Source organism: Lissotriton vulgaris, chromosome 4_1 (assembly GCF_964263255.1).
Source record: "Lissotriton vulgaris chromosome 4_1, aLisVul1.2, whole genome shotgun sequence".
NCBI classification, from domain to species: Eukaryota; Metazoa; Chordata; class Amphibia; order Caudata; family Salamandridae; genus Lissotriton; species Lissotriton vulgaris.
In genome coordinates this window covers 1,257,274,029-1,257,301,445 of record NC_141691.1, presented here as the reverse complement: position 1 = coordinate 1,257,301,445, position 27,417 = coordinate 1,257,274,029, and the positions used below count along the sequence as shown (strand labels likewise).

Sequence of the window (27,417 nt, the reverse complement as noted above, 5' to 3'; positions counted from 1 at the left end):
TGGATAAAGTACATAAGGGATATGTGTACGACCCTTGGAATCCCAGAGCTATGGTCTGAGCCGGAAATTGTGTCTGCAAGGCTTTCTAGAAAAGCACTTTCAAATTTATTCTATAGCGTTATGCTCCAGAAATCTTTGAATTCCACCCGGGAAGGATCCCTGACCGACACATTCATCAAGGTAAAAGACTCATATAGTCACGAACACGTACTAGATGGCATGACACCTGTGTTCGCACGGAAGATCTACATGCAATGGAGGTATGGATCTCTCTCCTTGAGGTCCCTTACTAAATCCTGGGCCGGCAATCTGGATTCAGGGCTGTGTCCAGTCTGCAACAATAAACTGGAAAGTGATCTTCACGTGGTCCTGTTCTGCAGAGCCTATAGCAGAATTAGGAGTTATTGGCTGGTCCCTCATTTAAAGAACTTGGGCTTCCGAACATATGCTCCGGCCTACAGAGTCCTTAAGACAGACCTATCGGTACCAACAGTGTTCGCAATGGCTAAATTTTTGACGGCAATGTGGCGATTACGCACAAAAATTATCAAGGACACCATAACTGAGTGAATACTTTTTTCTAATTTTCCTGCATATAAGTCCTGATATTGTTTTGTCCTCCTTCAAAGAAAAGTGTTATTTCAGTAAGCAGACCGCAACCATGAGTTTGGGGGATCTGTTTTTAAAATGTACTGCTCATTCTATAATGTTTTTAACTGTTTAATGATGAAAATTAATTTTGTACATCTTTTATGATCTTTTATGATTGAAATAAAGATTATTTGAATTAGCAAATCAAAAAATGCTTTTCCTATGGAAACTAGGTTGTAACTATAACTACCTACTGGCAACCGCCAGTAGGTAATATATATGTAGTCAAAGTATACATGTTTATAAGCACACAATTATGCACCATTGGTGTCTTGTGTATACTATTGCTGTACATTTATATTTTGAATAAGGTGGTCATGTAGGGAAGAGACAGCACTTGAGTAATCTTCTGAAGATAAGACGGTTATCTGTGGATCTTATGTTTGGGGCTAATGAATTCCATAGTTTGGCTGATGCAACAGAGAAAGATTTTCTACCCATGTTTTTGCTTGTATGAGGTGGGGTGCCACCTGTAGCAGATGTTTCAATGTTGTATGTATTTTGTGATTTTCTTTCTGATGAAAAGTGTTCCTGTTTCATGTATTGCTTTGTGAGTGATAGAATCTTGAAAGTGGATCTTCTGTCAACAGATATGCAGGGAGGATGTGGGTTTATGGCTTTATATGTAGGAGTAGCCTGGCAGCTGAGTTTTGAATTCGCAATGATCAACAGCTTGGAGGCAATAAAGATTCTTGAGACTTTAAAGTCTTTGGGGCTTTCCAGTTTAAGAAGTATTTGTGTGTCACCTTTATAGTTGCACTACAAAACATTAATGAAGTGAACCACCAACACAAGAAAAATCCCATACCAAGTTAGACCAATTTGACGAAAATCAGTAGTACCGTAGAAATGCACTTTAAAAAATGTAAGTAAATTAGTGCCTTAAAAGCACAAGGCATCAACTGTAATTATTTGGTTTCACCAGATCAGTACAAAGTCACATGTTCAGGCCTACTGCAATGGAACACAGGCGAAATATAGGGACCAAGTTAAGCCTGCTGAACAAAGTACATTAAATCTTGGTTGCGGAACATTGCGAGATCCGGCCTCGAGGATGAGCCATGAAGCGGTGGTTCCGAGGGACTGCCAGTCTTGCATCGGGGATGCAACAGGCAGCAGTGTTGGCGATGAAGCCGTCGACTCGGCTTTCAAGGCAGGGTCCTCTGTCTTCATTGAGGCTGCTGTCAATGAAGGCTTGCGATACAAAGTCCTGCTTTGGGGATACTTCATGCAGCTGCAGTTCAGAGACGCTGTGAAGTGAGGGCCTTTGTAGGGGACGCATTGCGCTACATCAGTTCCAATGTGGGGCGGCAAGGAGATGTACGCAGTTCTGCATTGGTCCTGCCCAGGAGACCACACTTGGGCTGGCAGAGCACTATCAAGCCCACTTCCAAGGGTCAAGGGCTGTGGTGGCACCACTTGGGGGTAGGTTCACAGCAGACTTCGTTTGCTGGGTTCAAGGTGCTTGGATACTTTTCTGTCCCCGGGGTTCTGATCAGGAGGCCAGCCAACTAGCCCTTGTTGTCACTCTGGTGGTCTTGGGTGTCATGATCCTAGTCCAATCCTCACTAAGGCAGCAAGACAGCAGAGTAGCAGTCCTTCTTGCAGACCATCACAGCAGTCCTCCAAAGACTAGGTCAGAAAAGTGGAGGAGGTAGGCAAAATGTTTCGGAGTGACCTTGCAGAAAGGGCAATTTTCCAACACATTGCATACATACATCCTATCTAATTAAAGCAAACTCAGTGGTAATTATGTCTTACAGGTTACAGGCTGGTCAGAATGTTGCTTCTAGACAACTGTTACATCTGAAAAAAATAAACCTATCATGCAACCCTTATTGGATCTGCACTGCCTCCCAGTAATAAATGGATGCCTCTTCAAAGCACTCTGTGTTCATAATCCCGACTTTTCAGGTGAAGGCCCTCTGCATCTAAACATTTTTCATAAGCAGTCTCCCGCTCACACTCTAAGTTAGCTTTTAATGCCCCTCCCATTGAGAAAGTCAGGATCGGTGGCTGTTTTTTTCAATGCCTGGCCGTCTCCTTCCGGAATATATTGCCTTTGCGCTCCAATACACGCCCTCTTATTTGCCATTCAGAAAACACCCTAAGGCATTTCTGTACTCCTCTTGATTCTATCTTCTCTCTCACCATTAATACATAAATGGTACTTGTTTTTCAGCTCCTAGACCCCCACTTTAGGTAGCAGTGTGCTTTATAAAAGAATCAACCAACCAATTTTTCCTGTTAGGTGCAAAATGTATGGTCAGTAGGTGGCCTATATTTCGAGACATGTTCTCTTTCTAGATGTCTCAGATTACCTGTGCCTGATTCACAAAGAAGTAAGCCATAATTAGTCGTACTTACTCATAGCAAATTGTTTAAAATTCTGGGCCTACATTTTTTGCAGTAAGCTTTTGACAAAGTGAAGCCATGTATATTTGCCAAAACAGTCATTCAGAACAGATTGAGCTGTGCAAAATATTAAAATACGATGTGCAAAGAAGAGCCTGAAGTAGAAAGTGTTGAGTGTGGTACACAGGAGGATTCATTTTAAAAGTATACATATGAATATTTAAACTATTTATACATATAACCATTACACATATAACTATTTTGTTGCCTTCTTGGACCAAACCCTACTCTTGCCTGTTTGTTTAAGTGTTCCTCTGTCCCCATACCCTTTGTCCTATTTATCTGGAATTTTATCCATTTTGATTTCATTTTATTATGTATGTGATTATAGTTTGGGGTCTAACAGCCAGATTCATCAAGCGAAATGCGCTCGCTAAAGGGCCAGATTCTGAGAATCTGGCCCTTTGCGAGTGCAATTTTTGCATTTGGGATTCATCAACCCAAATGCAAAAATCGCTAATAAAGAATTCGCAAATTTGCGAGGATTAGCATTTAAGGAATCTCTGTTAGAGATAAATAGCGAAAACTTTGAAAAATGCATTTAAATGCATTTTTCCAAGTTGCATGTTACACACACACATGTCCTTTTGACATTTGTGTGCACAACATCAGTGTAAATTCACATTTCAGGGGTGCTATAGGGTGTCCTTTGGACACCCCTGGCACCCTTGAAATCGCATCCTTATTTGCGATTAGCAAATTGCTATTCGCAAATAAGGATTGACTCCCCATTCATTCCTATGGGCCTTTAGGCCCATAGGAATGAATGGGGAGTTATTCCTTATTTGCGATTAGCAATTTGCTAATCACAAATAAGGAGGCTGTAGGAATCACAATTTATTTTGCGATTTCTATATGAATCCCGATTTGCAAGTCCTTAATAGCGATTCCTAATAATCGCTATTAAGGACTCGCAAATCGGGACTTTGATGAATCTAGCTGTAAATAGTTTCTTATCCTTTCTCCTGTCACTGCATTTAGGTGACAAGCAAGAGACTGTTTTCACTCACTTTCTTAGACGTGTCCTTTTTTTTGTATGCCAATTAACAGGGTTTCAGGCCCTCATGTCCAACAAAAGATTAATAGTTTGTTCAGATACTCGTCACATTATGTTGCGTAGGCTTGGTCTAGAAATATCAAGATTCCTACAATGTTGGTGCTTAACTAACAAGACAGTTGCAGTAATAGATTAAAATCCTCATCTGTCTTTATACAGTGCATGATATCATCTAATAAGTAGTCTCAGGGCAAAGAATTAAAAAACACGCAGCCAATTAAGTGATTTAATTGATTGGCCCACCTAATAATTATTCTCTTACCTTGACGAGGAAATAATAACAGAATTCAGTGCCCCGCAGCATGATATTGCAACTGTTAATGGAATAAACCATTTTGCATATCCAAGAACTTGGTCAGCATAAGTCTAAATGCATAAACACATAAAAAAGAAAGAACACAGGTTCAGACATTACATAAATAATCACTTTTGCCAACAATGTTGGTCTTCCACAACTTTAAGAAATGCTGCAGCTGGACCAGTCATAATATAGTTCAATTTCTAAAGTGAGTATATTGACCTAACCAGATGCCGAATTCAAAGGCAGCAGCCAGTTACACAGCCAGACACTGAATGTAAGAAGCCACCTTCAGCTATAAATCAGCACCAAATGGCAAATCTGTTCTCAGATTACCTATAATTTGACTGAGGCCAAGCTCTGGAACATCTGTTCTTGTGTTGGCTTGCATGTGATAATATATATGTACATCAGAAGGGAGATTATGGTATATGAAGACCATATTCTGCCTCCACCTTCTTAAAGAGAATGAAATTAAATCAAATTATGACTTGAGGCTACTGTACAGTTAGAGATCACAGAAAACAAGAAGCATGCAGTCTCAACAGATGATTTCAAAATTGCAGGTGGTCAGTACCTGATCTGTTCTAACAATAACAATATCATATTTGAAGTGGTGTGAGGTTCCCCGGAGTGTCCTCTTACTAAGAGTGCCCATGAGTGAAACACACTGGCACTAAGAACAAGATTAATTTGGCAGGAATGTGTGTTGGAATGGCTGGAACTGTGAATCGTGGCATCATTATTCGTGAATTGCTATCTCATTTTCTTACTGATCAACCTGTATATCTTAATTTCATCACACTGCAGCAATCATTTATCTAGCTGTAATATTCATGGCCACAAATGAGGTGTGGTTCATAGTTTACAATCAAATCTGCTGCCTAGCTAAGCCTGAGATCAGAACCAATGTGCCCTAGTGAAGACTGGGCCATAGTCATATGTAGAGGTGTGTGGTTGAGGTGTGTAATCTAGTTAAATAGAATTCTCAGGGGATGCTGATGATTGTAAATAAGTCTTTATTCAGTACACCAAAAAACACCTCAGCCACAGCTGTCTTTCTCCTTCCGTCTTTCCTGGTCACTCAAAGAAACTCGACATAGAACTCTCTGGCACCAACCGTCTAAATATAGCAACATGCCCTTTAGACAATGGGCGAGGGAACAGTACCAGTGGGCAAGAGGGAACAGGGATACATCTCTTGTAAGATATTACACATCCCCTTTCTCTACAACTTAGGACATCTGTACAATTGAAGGAAATGCAAAAAGGAAAAGGAAAGACAAAGATGCAGAGAAATAACGGTTACCCCTGGCACCATAGAGTAAATACAATACTATGAATATGAACAAATATATTGAAATGCTGTCTTGTTCATGTGGTAGTAACCACATAGTCTCTTTGGTAGTTGGAACAGCGTGTCCTCCTCTCACTAGACCTAACTGCTGGCTTTCTCTCTTTTGGGTTTAGGAGTAGTGTTAGCTCCTTTGGGTGTACCTTCACCATCAGCTTTCCCTCTGCTAGTAGCTCTATCAGAGATTGTGCACTTTGCTTCCCCTTTCCATGTTTCAAATTCTCCCAGCTTGTGTTTTCACAGCATTTCTGAACAGCTTCATGATTTTCATAGGCCCTGTGAATTCAGACCATTTCACCCTTCCAGTGGGAGCCTTGACCTCCTTAATCATATTGCCTATTTTAAAACCTACATTTTTGGCTTCATGTATTCTGTTGTATCTTGTTTTGTGATTAGCCTGAGATATATATTCTCTTTCCCTCTGGGGGGTGTTCTCTGTGATGTTCACTCTCACTCTTGTGCTACTTCATCCACCCAAGTATTAGCCTAAAACTGGGCTTTCTTGCTTACATTAGTTCAAAAGGTGTCTAATTTGTTGTTTGCTCTTTTGTCAAGCGGTATGCTTCCAAGCATTTCATTATCTCTCCTCTCCAGTATAACTCACTACCTTTAACTAGTTAAATGCCCTAGTTGATGGTTCTGTTGGGCTTTCTTGCTTACATTAGTTCAAAAGGTGTCTCATATGTGGTTTGCTGTGGTATCAAGCAGTATACTTCGATGCGCTTCATTATCTTTTCTCTCCAGCATAACTCATTACCATTAACTAGTTGAATGCCCTAGTTGATGGTTCTGTTGAATTTTTCTACCATCCTGTTGGTATACTGGTGGCATAGGGCACTGATTTTGTGTTTTATACCATTGCAACTTAGGAACTTCTTCATCTCTTGGGAGTAGAATTCAACCCCATTGTCAGTTAGTATGGAGTTGGGCAACCCCTCTCTAAGGACTATCTCCACCAGGAAATTAATTACAATTTTGGTGTTAACCTTATAAACAAACTTTAGTTCTGGCCAACAGGAGTAAAGGTCTATAAGTACTAGTAGGTAAGGTGATAGTTTCTTCTCAGTCAAAGGACCTATCCAGAGCTATGCCCACCCACTGGCCCTTCAGAAGTGGTCTGCAATGTAGGATTCGGGTCATCATAGTTTCAGTACTTTGTCACTTGATGAGCATGGTACACACTCCTTTTTTTCCGCCATGTGTGGTTACCAAAAGTCAAGTCGTAGCTTCTGCATTGTCTTGGTGATCCTGAGATTTCCCTCATGTGCCAAATTGATGAGTTTGTCTCTTATGGACCCTGGGGGAACTAACTTTCTACCCCCAAAGAGACACTTTTCAATCATGGACATCTCCTCACAAATCATCCAGAATGGCTTTAGATGTTCCTCATATCTCTCTTGTTCTGCCCACCCTTTGTGTGTCTCTTCACATATACTCTGTAATAGTGGGTCTGAGTTCAAATCTTATTTCCACGGGTTTCCTCCACCACCCCTTGGGTAATGACACATACTGTTTCATTTTTCATATCCAATTCTTCCTCCTCCTGAAGTAAGTCCCACTCTTTCTCTTCCTTATTGTCATCAACCAAGCATGAGAGGCAATCTACTGCAACATTTCTCACACCAGGGACATTTTCCATGTTAAAGATAAATGATTGGAGACTAACCACCACCATCTGATCCTAGTGGAAATGAAGTCCAAACCTCTTTTTGTAAAGACTTTTGTGAGTGGTTTGTGGTCAGTCCTTAAAGTGAATGTACCTCCCCATAAAAGAGTTCTGAACTTGTTGAGTGCCCAGTGCACTGCCAAAGCCTCCATCTCTATCACTGAATTATTATTTTCAGGTTGTCTCAACGGACGAGATGCAAAGACAATGGTCTCTTCACCCTTCTCACTTACTTGCATCATTACTATTCCTAGACCTTTGGAACTAATATCAGTTGTTATTGTGGTTTGTCTTCCTGGTATGCTTGAGTGTCTTCAAATTATTTTTGAATACCGCCCGTCAATGAAAATGTATCCGATTTTTCAACAATGTGCAAATGTTGTCTGTTCTACCAGCAAAATTATTGACAAACTTGTTGTAAAACTCCAGCATTCCCAGAAATTTCTTGACTTCGTCTTTACTTTTTGGCAGTGCCAGGTTCATTATGGAGTCTTTTAACTCCGATTTAGGTAGTATGCCTTCTGCAGTTATCCTATGTCCTAGGTAATGTATTTCAGGACAGCCTACATTACACTTCTCCCTTTTAACAGTGAGGCCCTCTTTGAACTTCCTCAACACCGGTTTGATTCTTTCGTCATGTTGTTCTTTGGTCTCCCCAAAGATCAAAATGTCATCTTGATAGCAAAATACACCAGTGATTCCTTTAAGCATATTAGTCATTATCCTTTGAAAAACTGCTGCTTCAGATACAAATCCAAACGGCATGCATTTGAACTTGGATGCCCCCATGGGTGTGATGACCAGTGTGAGCTCTTGCGAATCTGGATGTAATCTGACTTGGTAATATGCCAAAGTTAGGTCTGGAGTGGAGAAGACCTTGGCCCCTGCTACTTTGGTCATCATTTCTGTGATGTTCGGTAGAGGGTACTTGTCTACCACTAACTCCTTGTTTAGTGCTCTCAAATCTATGCATAGGTATACTGCACTATCTGTCTTCTTGGCTACTACTATGAAATCAGCCAAAATACAGCGAAAATGTGTTTTTGGGGGGACAAAGAGTGCTGCAGAATAACAAATCTGTTTTTCCTGCAAATGGTATCAACCAAGGGATTGTGGTGTTAAAATCACCATGTTCCCAGCTAGCAGGAACAGGCAGACTTTTGTCAGAAAACCAAACTTTTCAACACAGGTTTGACATTTTATTGGGACATAGCCCATTTTCCTAATTTTTGGGCTTTCCACCTCCTTCCAGTTAGTGGTATCTATGAGTATAAAACCAATGGTGGATCCTGGAAAGCTATACATTTCTGAGAAGTAGCCAAAATTGTGTATTCAGCAAAGGGTCACTGTGTAGATCCTTCAAAGTTTTTGAAAATATTGAAATTGAGTTGAGAGAAACAGCCATTTGGGCTTATATTTTCACCTTAACTTATTCTAACTATGGCAGATTTTCAAAAGCAATATACCATTACACTTGCTGGACCATTTTGGTTGTGGGGATATATAGGGATTGTAGATTGATCAAGAACCCAAGGTACCCAGATCCAATAACTCGGCTGCAGCTTGCTCTAGGTTTTTGCTGTGTGCCATGTATACAGTTGTAATATTTAAAGAGTGAAAAGTAGGTATCAAGGAAACCTATGTATTTCTGAAACGGGAACAAGACATGAAGTTTAGAAGCAGTGGTTATTTGCACATCTCAGAATTTGTGGGTACCAATACTAGCATGTGAATTAAAGGCCATTTTTCAAAATGTTCTGTTATACATACAGTCTAACTTTTGGAGGGCAAACATTCATAGAAAGACAATTGGTAATAACACTTGTTCTACTATTCTTTAGTCCTCTTAAGTCTCCAGAGATGCGGGAAGCAAAAGGCGATGCTTCGTCTTTGAAGCACGGATTTGTAGGCGATGTGTCAGGAACTGAAGCCGATGTACCAACTAGTCGGCGATGGAATGGCTTTTATCCTTGTGGCAATTCGTCGACGTTGAGTGAGATGTATTGGTTCCAATCGGCACAACGCAGTTAATCAGTGGGTTCTGGCAGTTGCAGCACTTTATGCAAACTTCAAAGGGACCAGGACTAGATTGGTTGGCACCCCCTGACAAAACAAGATTTGTAGGAAGCAATGTCCAGGTGCTGTTGCAGGATGATGGTAAGTCTTTCACGTCCCTGAGACTTAGAACAGGAGGCAGGCAAACATTACCTTGCAGTCACTCTGGGTTCAAGTGAAATGTGTCCAGTCCTTCCTCGGCAAGGCAAATGGTAGCATGCAGCTGTCTAGCAGAGTGGCAGTCCTTATAGCAGCACAACAATCTCCCTGCTGGCAGGCTTCTTCCGAGTTCCAGTAGTGTAATAGGATCAGAAGTCCAGTACTTACACCTAATTGTGGTTTTGAAGGGGGGTGGGTGACTTCAAAAAAATTATTTGAAGTGCACAGAAGTCCTCACTCTCAGCTCTGGTTCCAGATTCATATAGGGGTGTATGCAGCACTTTGTGTGGAGATAGGATACAGCCTATTCAGGTACAAGTGGCACCTTCTCCCTCCAATCCTGCCCAGGATGACCCATCAGGATTTGGAAGGCCCATCAGCCACACCTAAGCTCCATTTGTGCGTGGTTGTCTAGAGAGAAGGCACAAACTCCAGCTGCCACCCACCCCAGACATGCATTGGAGACTGCCTGCAGGGACACAGGGCTAAGGGCAGAAAAAAATACCATCTCTTTAGATGTAGCACTTTTAAAAGGGTAATTATAAATTAAAATTTACAATTAAAGAAGATTTCTTGAAACTCGAAAAGAGCAAGGATTGATGCCACACAATGAATGAACAAATGAAAGTAAAATAAAGGGTCAAATTGAAAGGATAGAGTGTGGTAGAAGACTGATTGGACAAAACAACATGAGTATACAACTACAAAAATGAGAACACAACCAGTCAAGGGCCTGAAGAGAACCCCAAAGCAATAAGAGGTGCAAGAGGACTGAAATATTTTTGGAGGGCCTTATCATAATCATATCAGTTTAGAGGGCATTTACAATGAACTGGAATGCACAGTGCAACAAAAACAGATTTGAAACCTCAAGAGACACTTACAGCAAGAGGTTCACAGCATAGAGAATCACAGTGATAACCTCTGCATTATGTAAAATCTGTTGACGGGTATATGAGCAGATTAAGTTTTGTTTCGTTGTTTATTCACAAGTTGGAGTATCCTCCCTGATCTCCAAATATATCAAAATACTAGGTATTTCAGAAACAATATAACAATCATAGTGAGAACAAAATATTGGTACATGGTACAGCAATGGGTTCTGGATTCGCTCCGTCCTTTGCCAACCTCTTTATGGGGTGGTTTGAGGCGCAGTGGATCTGGGGCCCTAAGGGCAGTAAATGGATCGACCACCTTTACTATTGGGGTTGATTCATAGATGACTGCCTTTTGATTTGAAGGGGCACTGTTGAGGAATTACAGGAATTTTTTGAACATCTGAACAATAACCAAGTACATATGAAATTTACTACGGAATACAGTCTGGAGAGACTTATCTTTCTAGACATTGAATTATTTATCAAAGGTAATAGGCTCTGCAGTAGGATGTACCGTAAACCCACTAGTTGCAACTCATTACTGTCTGCGAAAAAGCTGCCACCCAATGAGTCAGATTAATTCTGTCCCCTATGGGGAAATGCTAAGAGCACGTCGTAATTGCTCAGAAGACACAGATTTTGAACACAACTTGGTAGATATGACTAGAAGGTTTCAAGCACGCGGCTATTCTGAGAGGGCTATTAATGAGGCTAAGATTAGAGCTAGAAGTCTACATAGATCTGACACTTTGAGACCAAAACCGAGTCTTCCCCACAAAGATGTTTCCAGTAAGATCGTGAGACTGGTGACAGACTTTGGCGAAGGTAGCCATCAATTATTTGGAGTTCTCAGCAAATACTGGCATTTATTGAAGAGCGATATGGATATCACTCATATGCTGAATGACAAGCCTAGTATTACCTATTAAAAGGGCACAACTCTCTCTAATAAGCTGAGTCCTAGCTACTTAAGAGTACCTGATAGGACTAATTGGCTTAGTCGTCAACCACATGGATTCTTTAGTTGTGGGAACTGTAACTCCTGCAGATGGGCCATCAGGAGAATTAGAGAATTTGATTATAACAACATGGGCATTTTTCAAATTAACGCATTTATTAATTGCGAAACTACTCATGTAGTCTATGTAATTGTTTGTTCCTGCACTAAAATTTATGTTGGGAGCACTACTAGGAGTCTACGGGACAGGATGACTGAAAATTTTCGAGCACTTAAGAATGGTGACACTAGGTATCCGATAGCTGCTCATTACATTAGAACTCAAGATGATCCTCATAAACACGAATTTAGTTACCATGGGATAGATGTAGTGAAGGCTGATAAGAGGGGTGGAGACAGAACCCTACGATTGAGACGTAGGGAATGTATGTGGATCATGAAATTGAGAGCTGTGGAAGATGGCTTGAATTTGGATTCGGAGTTACAGAACTTTTTGGGGCACTGAACTGTATGTTTACAACTTAATGGGTATTGTTCTACGATGCTCTGTGCCTCATCTTATCACCCATGTTGTGTATGTATTATAGGGGTATTTTCCTGTGACCTATTTCTGTTGGTACGCATATTCTCACACACTGTTGATTTGTGACACATTTTACTGCATTAATGATGAGTTATATATCTGAAGTATGTAAACTAGGATATCTCTAATGTTGATAATTTGTAAATATTTGTATTAAGGTACACAGATTACACTTAGGACTAACTGTATCTTACACTTGACTTTCCCTTTCTACTCTACATTCTCTCTATGGATCTCACAATTTCTACATTCTCTCTATGTGTTTTATAATTTGCACTTTAGTATATATTCCGTGCTAGTACACACAATTTTTTCTCTCTTATTTTCCCTTTTAGTTGATGCCTAGGATTCGATTGCTATTATGAGATGACTTCTAGCAAGGATAGAACCTAAATGGAGTCCTATTATGGATAGCTTTACAGGAGTCATCTGGTCTGATATACTCTATATTTTGGGGGGTTACTATAACCCACTGCTATATCAAAACCTTGTTCTTATATGTTTTGAATGAGGGTACCTCACTATTACAGAGGTGAACACTATTTCCTGCGACTAGAATTAACAATAGCGTAACGAATGATGATTTGCTTAGCATAGGCGGCACCTACGGTTCGAGACTGCTGCTCTTTACTTTGTATTTAATATAATATCTTTTAGATGGGTATTTTGATACAGTTTACATAACACTCGGAACAATACAGGGGAATTATATTTTCACCCCTATTAACTTAATATTTACATGATCGCTTGACGTTGCATTAGCTCGGGGATTTCCGTAGCGTTGTTTTTTACACAGAGAATGAGAAATTAGCTATAGAGATAGAGATGGATTGGAAAGGTATATAGGGGCGACCACAAACTACATATTTGGAGATATAACAATATGGTGAGCTATGTATTTATATATCTATGTGGTTGGTGATTGTATGTTGAGAATTTAGATTTGGAACGTGCGAGTTTGACCATTACAAGATTGCGCTTAGACTTATATCCTATAAATAGGAATACAAACATGGCGACGGTGCTGCACGCCGGTTCATGGATATGAGGAGGCTGTTTGGAGAAGGTGAGCTTGGTAACGTGTTATTTGGGATCACCGTTGGTCGTCTCTTATCTTATGCGCATATTGACAGTGGTTTTCTTTTGTATCTTATTATTTCAGCACATTCAGCGTGGTGGAATAGACGAGTGTTCAAGCTGAGGTGAGCCCCTTTATTTTGATGTCCGGATTGACTTGCAAGATCTGGGGCAACTGATAACATTATTAGTGTATACAAAACGCATTTTCGTTCTTTTTTAGATGTAGCAGAAATGAGGATTCACTAATACTTACGACTGTGGATAATTTAGAGGAAATAGGTTTTTGGTGATTGGAGGATTATTGAGGTGAGATGGCTGTTAAGGCGGTATCTAGTACCAGACTATATCTAGTGACTTGGATATTATAGAGCCTGATACAAAGATGTTTTTCTCTCATTATAGATTTACATGTAATATTATTTCTTGCGTGCAGTCAGAATTATTCTATGAGTTATACCTTTCAATCTTGGATTACTACCTAATAGTGGTGAGTGTACACTAAGATTGGGCTAATGTAACCATATAGCGAGTGGCTCATGATGAACTCGGTCGAGGATAGCCTTTAATTAGTTATCGTAATCCATAGGTTTTGATACTGGCAGAGTTAATAAGAGGTTGACTGAATATATAACGACAACAAGTAATTCTTGAATTGCAATTGTTTAATTTTGGGCACATCTCATCATGTTTATAGAAGGAAGGATAATACCTGCTATGGCGGAAGAATTTTTTTACTATTGAATTTTGAGGTGAATATTGTCTATGATTTATTCTATATTTTGGCTAAGTGGATGGGCACAATGGTGACCTCGTAATCTTGGTGGCGTTTTACTGTCACGTTGTTCATTTCTCTTGTTAAATGAACTATAGCACACTATGGAATCTATTACTCTTAACTCGATACTTGTTATTTTTTCCCTATATTTTTTTGGACAATGGACTATTACTTTCTCTAATTTTGAGGTTACTAATTTCTGATATGTACAATTTTTGATGTTTGAACTGTAGCCCTGATGAAGTTTGCGGCACATGTGGATGCTTGACGAAACACGTGTTTTGGATGTAATGAAGTATTTGAAACATCACGCAAAGAAATAAAGAAGATCTTGATTCTGGATTGGACATCGTTTGGTTTGTATTTTTTGATAAGATATTGGGACACTAAATGAGCTATATCTCTATGAGCTATATCTCTTTATGATTTGAGAAATGGACTTTGAATGTTAGTGACCATTACTAGTGGTCACGTGACTGAGATTTTTCCTTTTTCTGTAATTAATTAGATACTAACATTTTTTGTTCTCACTCTGATTGTTATACTGTGTCTGAAATACCTAGTATTTTGATATATTTGGAGCTCAGGAAGGATATTACATTGTGTTCATTATTTGATCATACCTAGGTGTGGTCACTGAAGGTTGTCTGGTAATCACCCCATTCTCCCTTTGTAGCACCTGTTTGATTAGTATTGTCGTATTACTTTTATCCCTTGGACTTGTGTAAGCGCCCTTGTCTTGCCTGGTTACCAGAATTTTGCCTTGCTTATTCACAAGTTATTGATGTTGAGAAATTTTAATTTGTGCACAATCACAGATAGGTAGTGAAAAACCGTGCACATTTTGATGGAGTAGATTTACATTGTTTGACTGTGTTCTTTCAGAGATGTGCAAGTGTATATGAGAATTGTTAAAATGGCAATAAATAATTGTGGATGAATACACAGGCCAAGACAATTAATGTACTTGACCTTGAGCGGCAAATGGAGGTGATTTAATCATTTTCAGCTTGATTCTGATTATATACAAATCTTTCTAAAAGTGGCATTTTTAAAAGTGTGATGATAAATGAACTTTACCAGTAGTCAGTCAGTCAATCACTTTTATTCGATTTTTGAGAATCATAAAAAGACACAGGATACAGTTCATGAAATACACAAGATATAAAAAAGACAGTATAAAAATATCTACATATTATATCTACATGATAAATCATACATCAAATCATCAGAGAGTATTTTAAGATAACATGTACACAAACAGTATATTGAAGAATACATTCCATTTTTTAAAAAAGAAGTATTAAAACATTTTAAAACATCAGAATATCTATTATAGATGCATTAAGATATTTCGTTTATAATTAATCCATTGTTACCTTTACTACGCGTTTTGTTAATACGGACTCCGGCTACTAAAAAATTTGCAACATGGAAAGTGATTTGTGCATTGTGCAAAAGTTGCAAAAATAGGAGCGCTGGCCTAACCTGTAAAAAGCCAGCCTCTCTAAGGATGGGAACAAGATATTTCCTTCTGATTTTAGCGTAGTGATCACAAAACATAATGAAATGTAGTGTATCCTGGGTTGAAAAGTGATCACAGTCGCATGGCTTATTGTTATCAGGTGTATCCCATCTGTAATATGTGCCCAACAAAAAATTTATTAGGTTCAAACTAAATCTAATTAAAAGAAAGCGGTGAAATGGTTTATTAACAAATACCAGGTATGGTTCTGGGCCTGGGACAGTTTTAAGAACAAAGTTTCTTCTAACCGTTGTTTTTTTAAATTCTATTTCCTCCCGCTCTACTGTAAAAAGATTTATCAGTGATGTCTTTATCGTCTTGACATCCTCCTTTTGGATGCCCTCAGGGGAGTTAAAGAGATCAATGCGTCCCACCTTGGTTAACATTGTTTTTACATACATCAGCCAAGGGATCTTTAAGGCTCCATCCATACTCAAACAATCTTCGAGGATTTTAGTTTTTAGTGAAATTTCCTCGTTTAGCCAAGTTTTTAGCCAAGAAATGACAGGGGCAGATTTTATAATGTCTGAGACATACCCAGTACCCAGCTCTGAATGGATAGTAAAAGTAGGGGTAGACTGGGGGACAGAGAGTAATGATCTAAAAAACCTATTTTCCGCCCTCTGAATGAGGACTGGATTTGTATATCCCCATATTGAGGCCCAATAGATGGCGATTGCCATGCTTTTAGCGTTGTACACTTTAAGAATAGCATTCATTGGTTGTGACCTCAATTTTTTAGCAAAATTCAAGAGGGCTCCAGCAGATCTGCTCACTGCATTTGATTTGGCCTTATGTTGAGCACCCCAGGTACCTTTATCATCAAATAAAACGCCCAAATAAATAAAAGAAGGGACCCTATGTACTTTCTTTCCTGTACAAACGAGGGTTATGGGTTTCTTTTTCCTACCATTGGGTCCCATAATCATAACATGCGATTTTTGCGCGTTTATTTTTAAATCTAAAGAGGTCATAAAGTCCCCAAACGAGGTCAGTAACTTATTGAGGGCGACACCTGTTCGAGCCAAGAGGACCGCATCGTCCGCATACAGGAGGACCTGAATGTTAATCTTTCCTGCACGCGGAACGTCTGACCCCAAGGTAGAAAGCACCGGCTCGAGTGCGTTTTTGTACAATGTGAAGAGGAGAGGGGCGAGGATACACCCTTGCCTCTCTCCTCTCTCTGAGTTAAAGGGTTCAGTGCATCTGCTATCCTGGGTTACTCTAACCGAAGCCTCCAATCCTTGATGCAGGTCAGCCAGGAAGCCCAATAGTGATCTTTCTATGCCTATTTCCAAAAGGACCCCCCACAGCCTTGACTTGTTGACCAGGTCAAAGGCTGAGGAGAGATCCATAAATGCCATATATAAGGCCCCTTTTTTAACCATGGTGTATTTGCTGATGATCAGATGCAAATTAAGGCACTGATCCAGTGTGCTTCTTTTGGGCCTAAAACCATATTGGGCGTTAGATAACATTCCCCTGCCTTCCAACCAAGATGTTAACCTCCCCAAAATGACTCTGCCCAGGATTTTGACGGCAGAGTCAATGAGGGAGATAGGTCTGTAGCAGGCAGGGTCACTCTTTAGGCCTTTTTTAAAAATCGGAACGATAATAGATCTAGCCCAAGACTGTGGGATCGTGCCCTTCCTGGCGGAATTAAACACATTCGTCAAGATCCTGGCCCAGAATTTAGGTGCTGCCTTATATAAGTCCGCAGGGACCCCATCAGGGCCCGGCGCCTTGTTTTGGGATGTCTCATTTATAGCTTTTTCAACTTCCTCTGGGTCAAAAGCTTCAATTATGTCGACGTTAAGTTGGATAGGGTAACCCTGTGTTTGCTCAAATAAAGGCTGACTGTAAATATTGCCAAACATGACAGATCTACTCCTTCACAATCAGGAACTACAGCTTAAAAGTGTAATAAAGAATTCCCAATGTTCACCAATGAGACGGTTAGCCCTCGCAGCAGTGAAACATTAATGTGGGTGTTTTTCAGTACCAGGACATGAAAAACGTAAAAATACATGCCCTACCTTTTGATTACGTAGCACCCTGCCCTATGGACTACCTAGGGCCTTCCTTAGGGGTACATTAATTGTAATAAAAGGGGAGTTTAAGGCTGAGCAAAGGATTTTAAAATGCCAAGTTGACAGAGCAGTGTAAACTGCACACACATCCTCTGCAGGGGCAGGCCTGAGTCATGGTTAAGGGGCTGCTTAAGGGGTGGCACAATCAGTGCTGCAGGCCCAATAGTAGCATTTAATTTACAGACCCTGGGCACATGTAGTGCACTTCACTAGGGAATTATAAGTCAACTAAATATGCCAAATGGGTATGAGCCAATGTTGTCATGTTTAGAGACAGTACATGCACTTCAATGCTGGTTAGCAGTGGTAAAATGCCCGGAGTCCTAAAGGCAGCAAAAATGAGGTCAGAAAAAGAGGAGGAAGGCTAAAGGTTTGGGGTGACACACCAGAGAGGGCCATTTTGCAACAGGGGAACAAGTCACACAAGCAGCTCTCTCCAAGGTGATGGATTCCCTGTAGAATATAAAAATAGGCTCTCCTAAAATGATGGAACAGAGTTCTTGCCAGCGATTTCTGTTCCTGTTATTACTGTATATAGGGAGGCATTAGCAAATGCTGGCTGCACCGCCATACATTCATTGCCTAATTTTTCATCGCCGTTTGCTATTATTTTTTATGCCCCATTTTTGGTTCCAGCTGTTTTTTTACCTTCTTCTGAATCTCTACACATGGATTATCCATGTATCTACTCTCCCTTCAGATGTCAGGAGAATGTTGGCCCATAGCTGATCTTTGCAATAATAATCTCTATCCTTCATCAAGAGCTGCAAGATTGCCAATACATTTTCCAAATTGTGGATTTTTGCTCCTATTTGAGGCTCTGTTATCGTGGCACTTGACACCTTCCACAGATACAGTTCTGGGCAGGGTGGCATTGTGGTTACTGGGAGCGGTTGCTTTTTCCTCTGACAATCAAGGTGACTCAACAGTTGTTCTTTCAGTATAGTCCTTCACCGGTGGTGTAACGAACCTTGAGGGGGCCCCCCTGCAGGGTACGTGATGGGGCCCCCTCCGGACTCAATATAGAGCTCCCCAGCAGAAGTGCAGTGCTGATGGGGCCCCCTGGAGGATGAGGGCCCCCCGCACCGCAGAGGCTGCAGGGGCCTGTGTTACACCCCTGCCCTTCACACTGACCTATGAAGTACCTAAGGCTCTACCCTACCCCCTTTAAAATTCAACTTCTATAGGGAACCCTGCTTAAATACTTCTGGCAGACGAGAACACCAAGATCCACTAATACCTAGATAGGACCCACCTCCACCTGAAGATCTTTTCTGAAAATGACATCAGCCACGTTAAGGTAAATATCAATATCAAGGTCTGACTTTCCACTATTCAACCCCAGATAACAACTTAAAGCTCTATTTCCTGAAGAAAGCGCTTGTATTAATCAGTAATGACAGCAAGTGAACAAAGGTTCAATAATGTTTATTATGTTATGTTATGTTAAAATAGATTTACAGAGCACACAGCTACTCAGAGTGTATCCCGGCGTTAGGATAGAAAACCAAAAGCTGAAATGGGGGAGAGTAAAAAGAAACAGAAAAAAGAAAAAGAGAACCAGGTAAGAAACAGTTAGTCTGTTTGTTGAAACAACCAGGTCTTCAGTTGTTTCCTGAAGGTCAACAGGTTAGTGATTTGCCTAGGTGAAAGAGGCAGCTTGTTCCAGAGTCCGGCCACTTGCACTTGAAAAGAGCGGCCACCTTTACGGACTCTGCAATACTTCAGGATGACCATAAGATGTTGATGGGCGGATCAAAGAGATCTGGCTGGTACATAACCAGATGTACTTTGGTCCGAGGCCACCCAGAGCTTTAAAAGCCAGAACCAGCGCCTTAAAGCAAATTCTGCTGCGAACAGGCAGCCAATGCAGGTTCCTGAGATGATGGGAAGTCCGGTCTCTGGGCCCAAGACTCAGAATAGCCCTGGATGCCGCGTTCTGCACCAACTACATTCTGTTTAATAGGACCTCCGGGATGCCCAAGTACAGGACATTAGCGCAGTCCAATCTAGAAATAATGAGGGCCTGAATAACAGTTTTTCTGTGTGAGGTTTGAAGTAGGACAAAAACCTTAGCAACATCTTTATGAGACCAAAACAGATCCCTGCTACCACCTGAACCTGGGGTGCCATCGAAAGAGTGTCATCTATTTTTACTTCCAGGTTCTTTACAGTCCTGACTGCAGCCTGGGGTGGCGACATGTCTTGAGGCCACCATTGTTTCCAGACATCCATCGGTGGGGAACCGAAAAAGATTATTTCGAACTTGTCTGAGTTACATTTCAGATGGTTATATTTAAACCAAGCAAAAGTTTCTTTCAGGCATTTGTTGATCTTCTCCCCATTAAATTCCACTAATTTCCTACATGTGTAGAGCAGTTGAGTGTCATCGTCATATGATATTATTGTGACCTCATTCTCTTCTGCCAGGGTAGCCAGGGGGGCCATGTAAAGGTTGAAAAGTACAGGGCTTAAAATAGAGCCCTGTGGTACCCCTACGCTTAAAGATGGTATACTGGCCGAGAAAGGAGGTGACCAGACATCCTGTTGTCTGCCGTCTACGAAAGAGGTGAGCCACTTCAGCACTGTGCCCACAAAACCACATTCCCTTAGCCTCTGAAAAAGGAGGCCGCGAAGCACGGTGTCAAAGGCCGCCAAGAGGTCTAGCAGAACCAGGACCGCTTTGCCACCTGCATCCACAGTTTCTTTAATGGAATCTGATACCTCCAACAATGTTGTCTCTGTGCTGAGATGCTGCCTGAAGCCTGACTGGCTAGAGTGAAACAAATGGTTTGCCTCCGCGAAATTGCTGATCACAGTACGAAAATATTTCTGGACTATTTTAGCTAAAAACTGCTGAAGAGAAATAGGTCTAAAATTAGTTAAGACCATGGGATCAGCGTGTTTTTTTTTAATAAAGGAATTATCTTTGCACACTTCCAGCCTGCTGGAACCTGGCCCTAAGGGAAGCATTCAGCACGCAGTTTACGGTGGGATTCAAGATCTCGACCGTAGTGCCAGAAACTTGCCCGGCCAAGGGTCTACCGGTGAGCCAGATTTCAGGACCTTCATTATTGCCAGCGATGTTGTTAATGGCATAGGCGAGCAGGTAGAGAGGAAAACCCTATCTTCCTGCCCCTTCGAGGTGATCTGTAGAGCGGATGACCCCTCTATCACTGCTGGGTCATCAAATGTGGATTGTATGGTTACAATTTTTGAATAGAAGAAATTAGCTAGATTACCAATCCACTCATCGGAGAGGGGGGTCAACCTAGTCTCTGCCTTCGGTAAAGAGAAGCTTTTAACAATGTTAAAAATGTCTCCACTTTTGAGGCAAAAAAGCTCTTCTTAGCTGCCTGTATTTTTTTATGGTAGTCTTTTAAGGCCTCTTTGTAGTTCTTTTTATTTTCTGCCTTAACGTCCTTCCTCCAAGCTCTTTCCTGACGTTTGCAGCCCTTCCTGCATTGATGTAGTGTGTCGTTGTACCAGGGAGCTGAAAGTCTAATTGCTTTTATGGGGCGCGAGGTGGGGGGAGACAAGATCAGAGTTCCCTGTACAATCCACTCAACTAGAACCTCTGCATCCTGCTCTATGTCACCAGTGAGCATAGGAGGGTGTAGAGCTAATACGTGATTCAGAGCATCCAGTGTGATTTTATACAGAGGTCTAGAAGTGGATATCGGCTGCTTAACCTGAGTGCCTGTTTAGATAGTTTTGGTAAACTGACACTGACCAAATAGTGGTCTGACCAAAGTATGGGTACAGGCGACTCTGTTTTAATTGGAAAATTCGCAAAGACCTGGTCAAGAGTGTGCCCTCTCTCATGCGTGGGGGCAAATACACAGGGGACCATGCTAAGCATACCCATGGATTATATCAAATAAATAGTCTCCAAGGTGTCCTGTTGGTCCATTTGTATGTTAAAATCACCTAGAATGAGGACGTGTTTAAATCTGGAGGCCACCGGAGCAATTACATCACCAATGGACTTCAGAAACGCTCCTGCCTGCCCTGGGGGTCTGTAAAAAAGGACTCCCGCAAGGCACTGATGGAGGGACATGGTAGCCTGGAAACATAAGCATTCCGCCCCTTCTAAATCCTCCAAGGGAATGCAAGTGATGGCAATGTCTGTTTTGCTAATAATAGCAATTCCGCCTCCCTTGCAACCAACCTGATCTTTCCTCACAATGGAGTAGCTGTGGGGGATGGCTGAAGCTATAGAGGGATTTGACGAATCCGACAGCCATGTTTCAGTCAGAAACAATAAATCAGGTTTAAACTCCATTATTATATCATGAATATGTAAAATATGTTTATTTAAAGAGCGGCAATGATCAATGAACATCAATAGTTCTTAGTAACTTGAACTCCAAAAACAGCTTTACAGAGTGTAGGTGTTCCTCATTCAACCCGGTCTTTAAAAAAGTCCTTTGCACACTCTTCCTTTTGCGCCTGGATGGAGACATTTTCCTGCTCCTCAGCATCCCAAATACCCTCCTGCCTCTTTGGAATAGCATCCCACATTTAATGCTATGACTCATTGATGTAATAAGAAAATATGACCAGGTTACTCCACTTTCCAGAACTTCATGAGCTCCTGCTGTTTGGCTGCTTCACTATCAAGACACTGAACTACAAGTCCAGGTAAACCTACAATAATGATCTTGAGACATAAAAGTACAAGACTTGAAGAGAAGCCTGTCTTTGCTATGTTTCCAGGTCCTGGATTTGTAATTTGATGCAAGATCCAGCAACTACTTCAATCCACCACCTGCAGAGGAACTGTAGACTCATCTCCTTCAAAACTTATTCCGGCCAGAAGTAAACAAGATCTAATATAACCTGCCTTAAAATGTTAACTTAAGATATACCTCCTCTCCTATTGTATAATTTCCCCAACTCTGTGAAGCACCCTAATGCCTCACAGCAGTGTTCTTGCTATGTGAATAAAGATGCTTACATTAACACATATATACATGTATACATATATTTGTGAATTAGATAAAAAAATAATGTACTTTCTGATTCATCTGTTTCCTCTTTTTCTCTTCTCAAAGCAGTTCGTGATTAAGGACTTTTGCATTTCAGTGGCGCCTTCCATGTTTGAGCATATCAAGTAGATCACTCCCATTGTTTATGACCTAAAATGGTTGTGTGATCTCTTTCGGGCAATGCTCCATGATTTGTAAGACGCGTCAGCCTAAATATTGGCAGACAAACTAAAGCTGTCTGGTGACACAGAATCACCAGGATACAGCAAATTATTCATCACAAATTCCATGCTAATTCTTTACCTGAGCTATTGCTTCTGCTGCACCACAGCTTTGAAATTCCTTATTTTCGCCTAACATTTTCCTGCCAGATGTTTTGCAGGGCTCTTATCATGCCTTTGTTTAAGATAGTCTATCTTACCTTGCACAAATAATTTTTTCTCTGGCAGTCATTTTGATGATCTCACTTCTAGCGTTCAAACATCTGCATCCATTAGTATACATATTTACATTTATTAGTCCATTGACTTTTGTCCATCCATCAGCACTCATAAATTCATTTCTCTGTGTCTGAGTGTTAGCCTATATTTGTCTGTAGCTCATTTCCTGCATTGCTGTGTGTTTCTGTTTGTCCGACCCACCTATCTGGTCAAAAGTGTCAGACAATTCAACATTTTCTCTTGGGAGGACTCATTTCTCTTTATATGGGTGTGATATACTACATTCTTTTTTCACATAAGGTTTAAAGGCTTCTATGGCTTCCTTGCACCAATTGGATACTTAATATTAGGGTCCTTTGTAGAAAACTAAGAAAGACACATAATGTAAGTAAACAAGAAGATAAATATTAAGACATGATGGGATAGAAAAGGTCAGACAAACTACATCCTGAACATTCACACTTTCTTCAGAAAGAGGGCATTCATATACTTCACTACAATTGTCTTATAATCTTACCACAGCTACAGCACTGCTGTTAAGAATAGTTTCCGCGTCCATCACTGTGTAATAGGCCACATTTGTCAGGAAGTAAATAACAGTAAGAAGAGGCATTGCAATGATTATTGTTAAGGGAAGGTTCCTGTTACAAAGATAAAAGTAGCAAAGCGAATTTAAATTTCCATGGTTTTCAGAACATTGCACAAAACATAGTTTTGCATTTGTCTATGGCACATAATATGCTACTATGCTACAATTTAATCACAGGAAATTACAAAAAATGTCAATTAGTTTTCTGATGCCAGAGTGGTAGAAGCATTTGAAGTTGCTGCAACCAAACATGCTTAGCTCTTCTCTTCCTCCCCAGCTGGAACCTTTTGACACCTTAGACCAGAGGTCTTGAAACTTTTGTAGGTTGAGCCCCCCCAGCTCAATTTTTTTAGCTGTTGGGCCCCCCCACCACCTGATAGAAATTTCTAGAATCTGGTACACTACATAATTGACCGCCGCACGCATATCCCGGGCTATATCCAGCAAATAATGTTCAACTCAATAAGAGCGTTTAGTAAAGTGCAGGTTTGTGAGTGGGTGTGCTGAAATGACAGGTTATTACACAGCTCAAACAACCATTTTCCTAGATAAAATGTGCACAAATTGTTTTCACTAGGACGCTTTGTTTTACACATGACATTAATTGATAACACCACCAACATAAATATGACGGGTGTGCCTGTTTTTCGCCACAGACGGTCAATCTGTGGATGGATTTTTGCTACTGCCTTCCTCAGGTTGTGCTCCACATCCAGGGACAGATCTACAAGGAAGTGCCGCAGCGTGGCACCGCAAGCCCTTTGGCTGCAGCACTTCCGAAGCACAAGAATGCAACATATTTACAAGAATATGAGGCATATCTGTGCTTCCCCCTGCGCTGGTGCACAAACTGTAGCCATGCGCTGGCGTAGGCATCCTTGCACCATGGTGCAAGGATGTCTGCGTCATGGGGAGTTGGGGAGATTGTTTTTTGTTGAAAGGGGCACCTTCCTGCACATAAACAATCACTACAGGCATTTCCCTCTTTCAATATATGCTGTAGAATGCAGCACGCATTAAAAGAGGAAAAAACTAGAAGAAATGAAAACATTTCTCCTCGTTGCGGCTTGCTAAGCCACCTCTAGGGTGGCGTAGCATTCAGACGCATTTTCAGATTTACGATTTCTCGTAAATCTGGAGATGCGTCTTGTTCCATGGGCGTTGCGTGGGAACACCCACAGCAATACCCATGGAACAACCCTTCAACACAAAGTGCACAGGATCGAGGCTGCCTCCCGTGGCGCGAGCGGGCAACAGCTGAAGAATTCATTAAGGGCCACATTGCTGTTGATGAGCTCCGCTGCCAGCATGAAAATAAATACCCCTGGCCACCAAGCGATCGTTCCAGCCAGGCCCACCACTGCCTGGGCGGCGGGGCAGTCTCTCAGAATGCGGTTGCCGAGACCCCCTCACTGATCAGCTGAGCCTGCCCGAGACAGTCTGATTCAGGTGGCCGGTCAAAACAAAGAGAGGGGAGCCAGGTAGAAGGTGTCGTGTAAAATGCAGCTGCTCTCGAGCTGCAATTTCATTTCAAGTAAGCGCATGCCTGACGCTGGAGTTAGATAGGGGCGTACAATGAGAGTAGTTGCTGGTCATAAAGTTTCAATTGATCTGTGCTCCCGGTTTGCCTTCTGACCTTTTCCAAGTTCCACACACACACGAGTCACACCCACACTTGCAGCCACAAACAGATTTGTACATAGCAGCCAGCACCTTTCTCAGGCCTGCTGGTTTAAGATGATTTCTCTATGCTGGCCTAAATGCTCACTTGACACTGTTTTACTAATGCCACTACACATGATCTTCATCTTTCACATAAATGCCCACTGGCTCGAGGCTGCCGGCCGGGCCGGCTGTGACCAAGTGTGTGCCTCACAGGGCCTTAGGCTGCCTTGCCCAAAAGCCTGGGGTGCGTGCTGCAGTCTGCTGCCATTACTTTTCATTTCACCTTGGGCCTGCCAACAGCTCCAAATTTCTTTTTACTCTGGCGATGATAGGCAATCTAATCCAGTGCTCACAAGAGGCTGATGGGTGTCTCTTGAAGGTGGTGCCCATTGTTGTGAGGCCGCTGGTAGCTGGACGTATGCGTGTGGTACATGAATGCTAACTAAACTGATTTGAAGTGCATCAAAACTATACCATTTAATGGAGAACGCAGGAGTTTATTCTGTTCATTAACTAATTCATGCTGGGCAGGCTCAGGTTGAATGGGCCATTCCTTGAAGCACTTGGAAACAACGTTATTAAGTGTTGAGAGGGACGTGTTTATTAAATATAAACACTACAGTGCCCTAGCTGTATGTTATGCCTAAGACTTCTCTGCACCTTAGCCTGGGGCATATTGCATTTCTGGTACTTGGCAGCAGTTTTAAGATTTTCTTGTTGCACAAATTTAATTTAATATGTTTTCCTAGTCTTCATGGCTTGATTTTGTTCACGAGAAAGTGTCACTCATACGTGTTGAAACGTCACTCATAATTACAAGGAAATTATGAAAATGTCACACATAGCAATCTGAAACCTTGGCGGCTACGCAGGAGGGGGTTAACTCATAGAGCTGAAATGCTTCAGCTGCAGTGAGAGGCAGGATGTCTCCTCTACTATAATATGGAATGAGGAACAGGCCTTGTTGTTCGTTTCGGCTTTAGCAAAGGAGACTTCCTGCCTCCTCACTGCAGCCGAAACATTGAAGCACTTCAGCTCCAAGAATTAACCCCCTCATGGGACGGTTAACTTAACAAAGCATGGGCACTTCGTGCTCAGTCGATTTCCCCTCCCTCCTCCCTCCAGCCATACCAGAGTTCTCTAAGACACAGGGAACAAAAGTAAAATTAGAGTGGAGTGCGCGCCCCCCCCTTTGGGGGTGCGCCCCACAGTTTGAAGAACTCTGCCTTAGACAGATGTCACACCCTGCCATGTTCACATTTGCTCCCCTATTAAAGTGTCATAATGCGAAATACTTCGAATTCATGAAGCATGTATAATTTTTATATTGTATTGTGTATTATTTGCAATGCACAAAACAAATGCAATGGCATGGTTTCTAGGTTTAACAAATGATAAAAAATGTATAGCCATACACTTATAAATATATGATATCACAATAGTAACATAGGGGGATTCAGGATAGCATCCAGTCATCAACATAAAATGAAGCAGGGCTTGAAGGAGCTAGGTAGGACGTTCTGTATGTTGTATAAAATAAATGTTGAGGGGGTACGCAAGGCGAAGGTGTCCAAGAAGGAGCAGCTGACTTCATTATGTGACTTGTCCCTACCACTTAAGCAAGGATTGTTTTTATTTACACTTGAAGCTGGAGAATTTGTTTTCTTGTCTTTATTCTTTAAGGCAATCCTTCAAGAGTTTTGCTCCAGCCTCATTTAATGATCTGCCACCAAATTTGGACATGCATCATTTTGTAATGAAACATTTTGCATCCACACAAGAGGGCAGGATGTGACAGGCTGGTGGAAATAGAAAAGTTCGTTGTATGACAGAACAATCCAAGGAAAGACTCTGCATGCCTTTACCACACATTTTTTACCCCACCTTTTCTTAGGCTGTATATGCTTTTACAACATATGCCCTTACCATGCATTGTTTATATATATGTGTATATATTTATATATAAACAATGTATTTGTGGGGGAGGGATTCTGCACACCCCTGAACTTACCTTAAATGAGTGGGAAAGGCATATATTGTAAAAGCATATGCGTTCCAAAAACATGCGTGGTAAAAAATGCGTGGTAAAGGTACAACACGGTAAAAACCTCATTGTAAAGGCTGTTCCCCAAAAGTTCTGATAGGTATTTTGAGGCTTTCCAATAAACAATATCCAAATATTTGCGCT

The 27,417-nt window shown here is 41.2% G+C and overlaps 1 protein-coding gene across 1 annotated transcript in view; it reads right to left on the bottom strand.

Annotated features, from left to right (window-relative positions):
• Positions 1-27,417, bottom strand: part of LOC147723111 (Y+L amino acid transporter 2-like) — a 493,050-nt gene that overhangs the window by 73,190 nt on the left and 392,443 nt on the right. Inside the window, exons 5-6 of the mRNA XM_086965453.1 lie at positions 23,493-23,616; positions 4,386-4,489 (exon numbers count right to left, since the gene is read on the bottom strand). Coding sequence (XP_086821579.1) covers positions 4,386-4,489; positions 23,493-23,616 — 228 coding nt within the window. The remainder of the gene's footprint in view (positions 1-4,385; positions 4,490-23,492; positions 23,617-27,417) is intronic.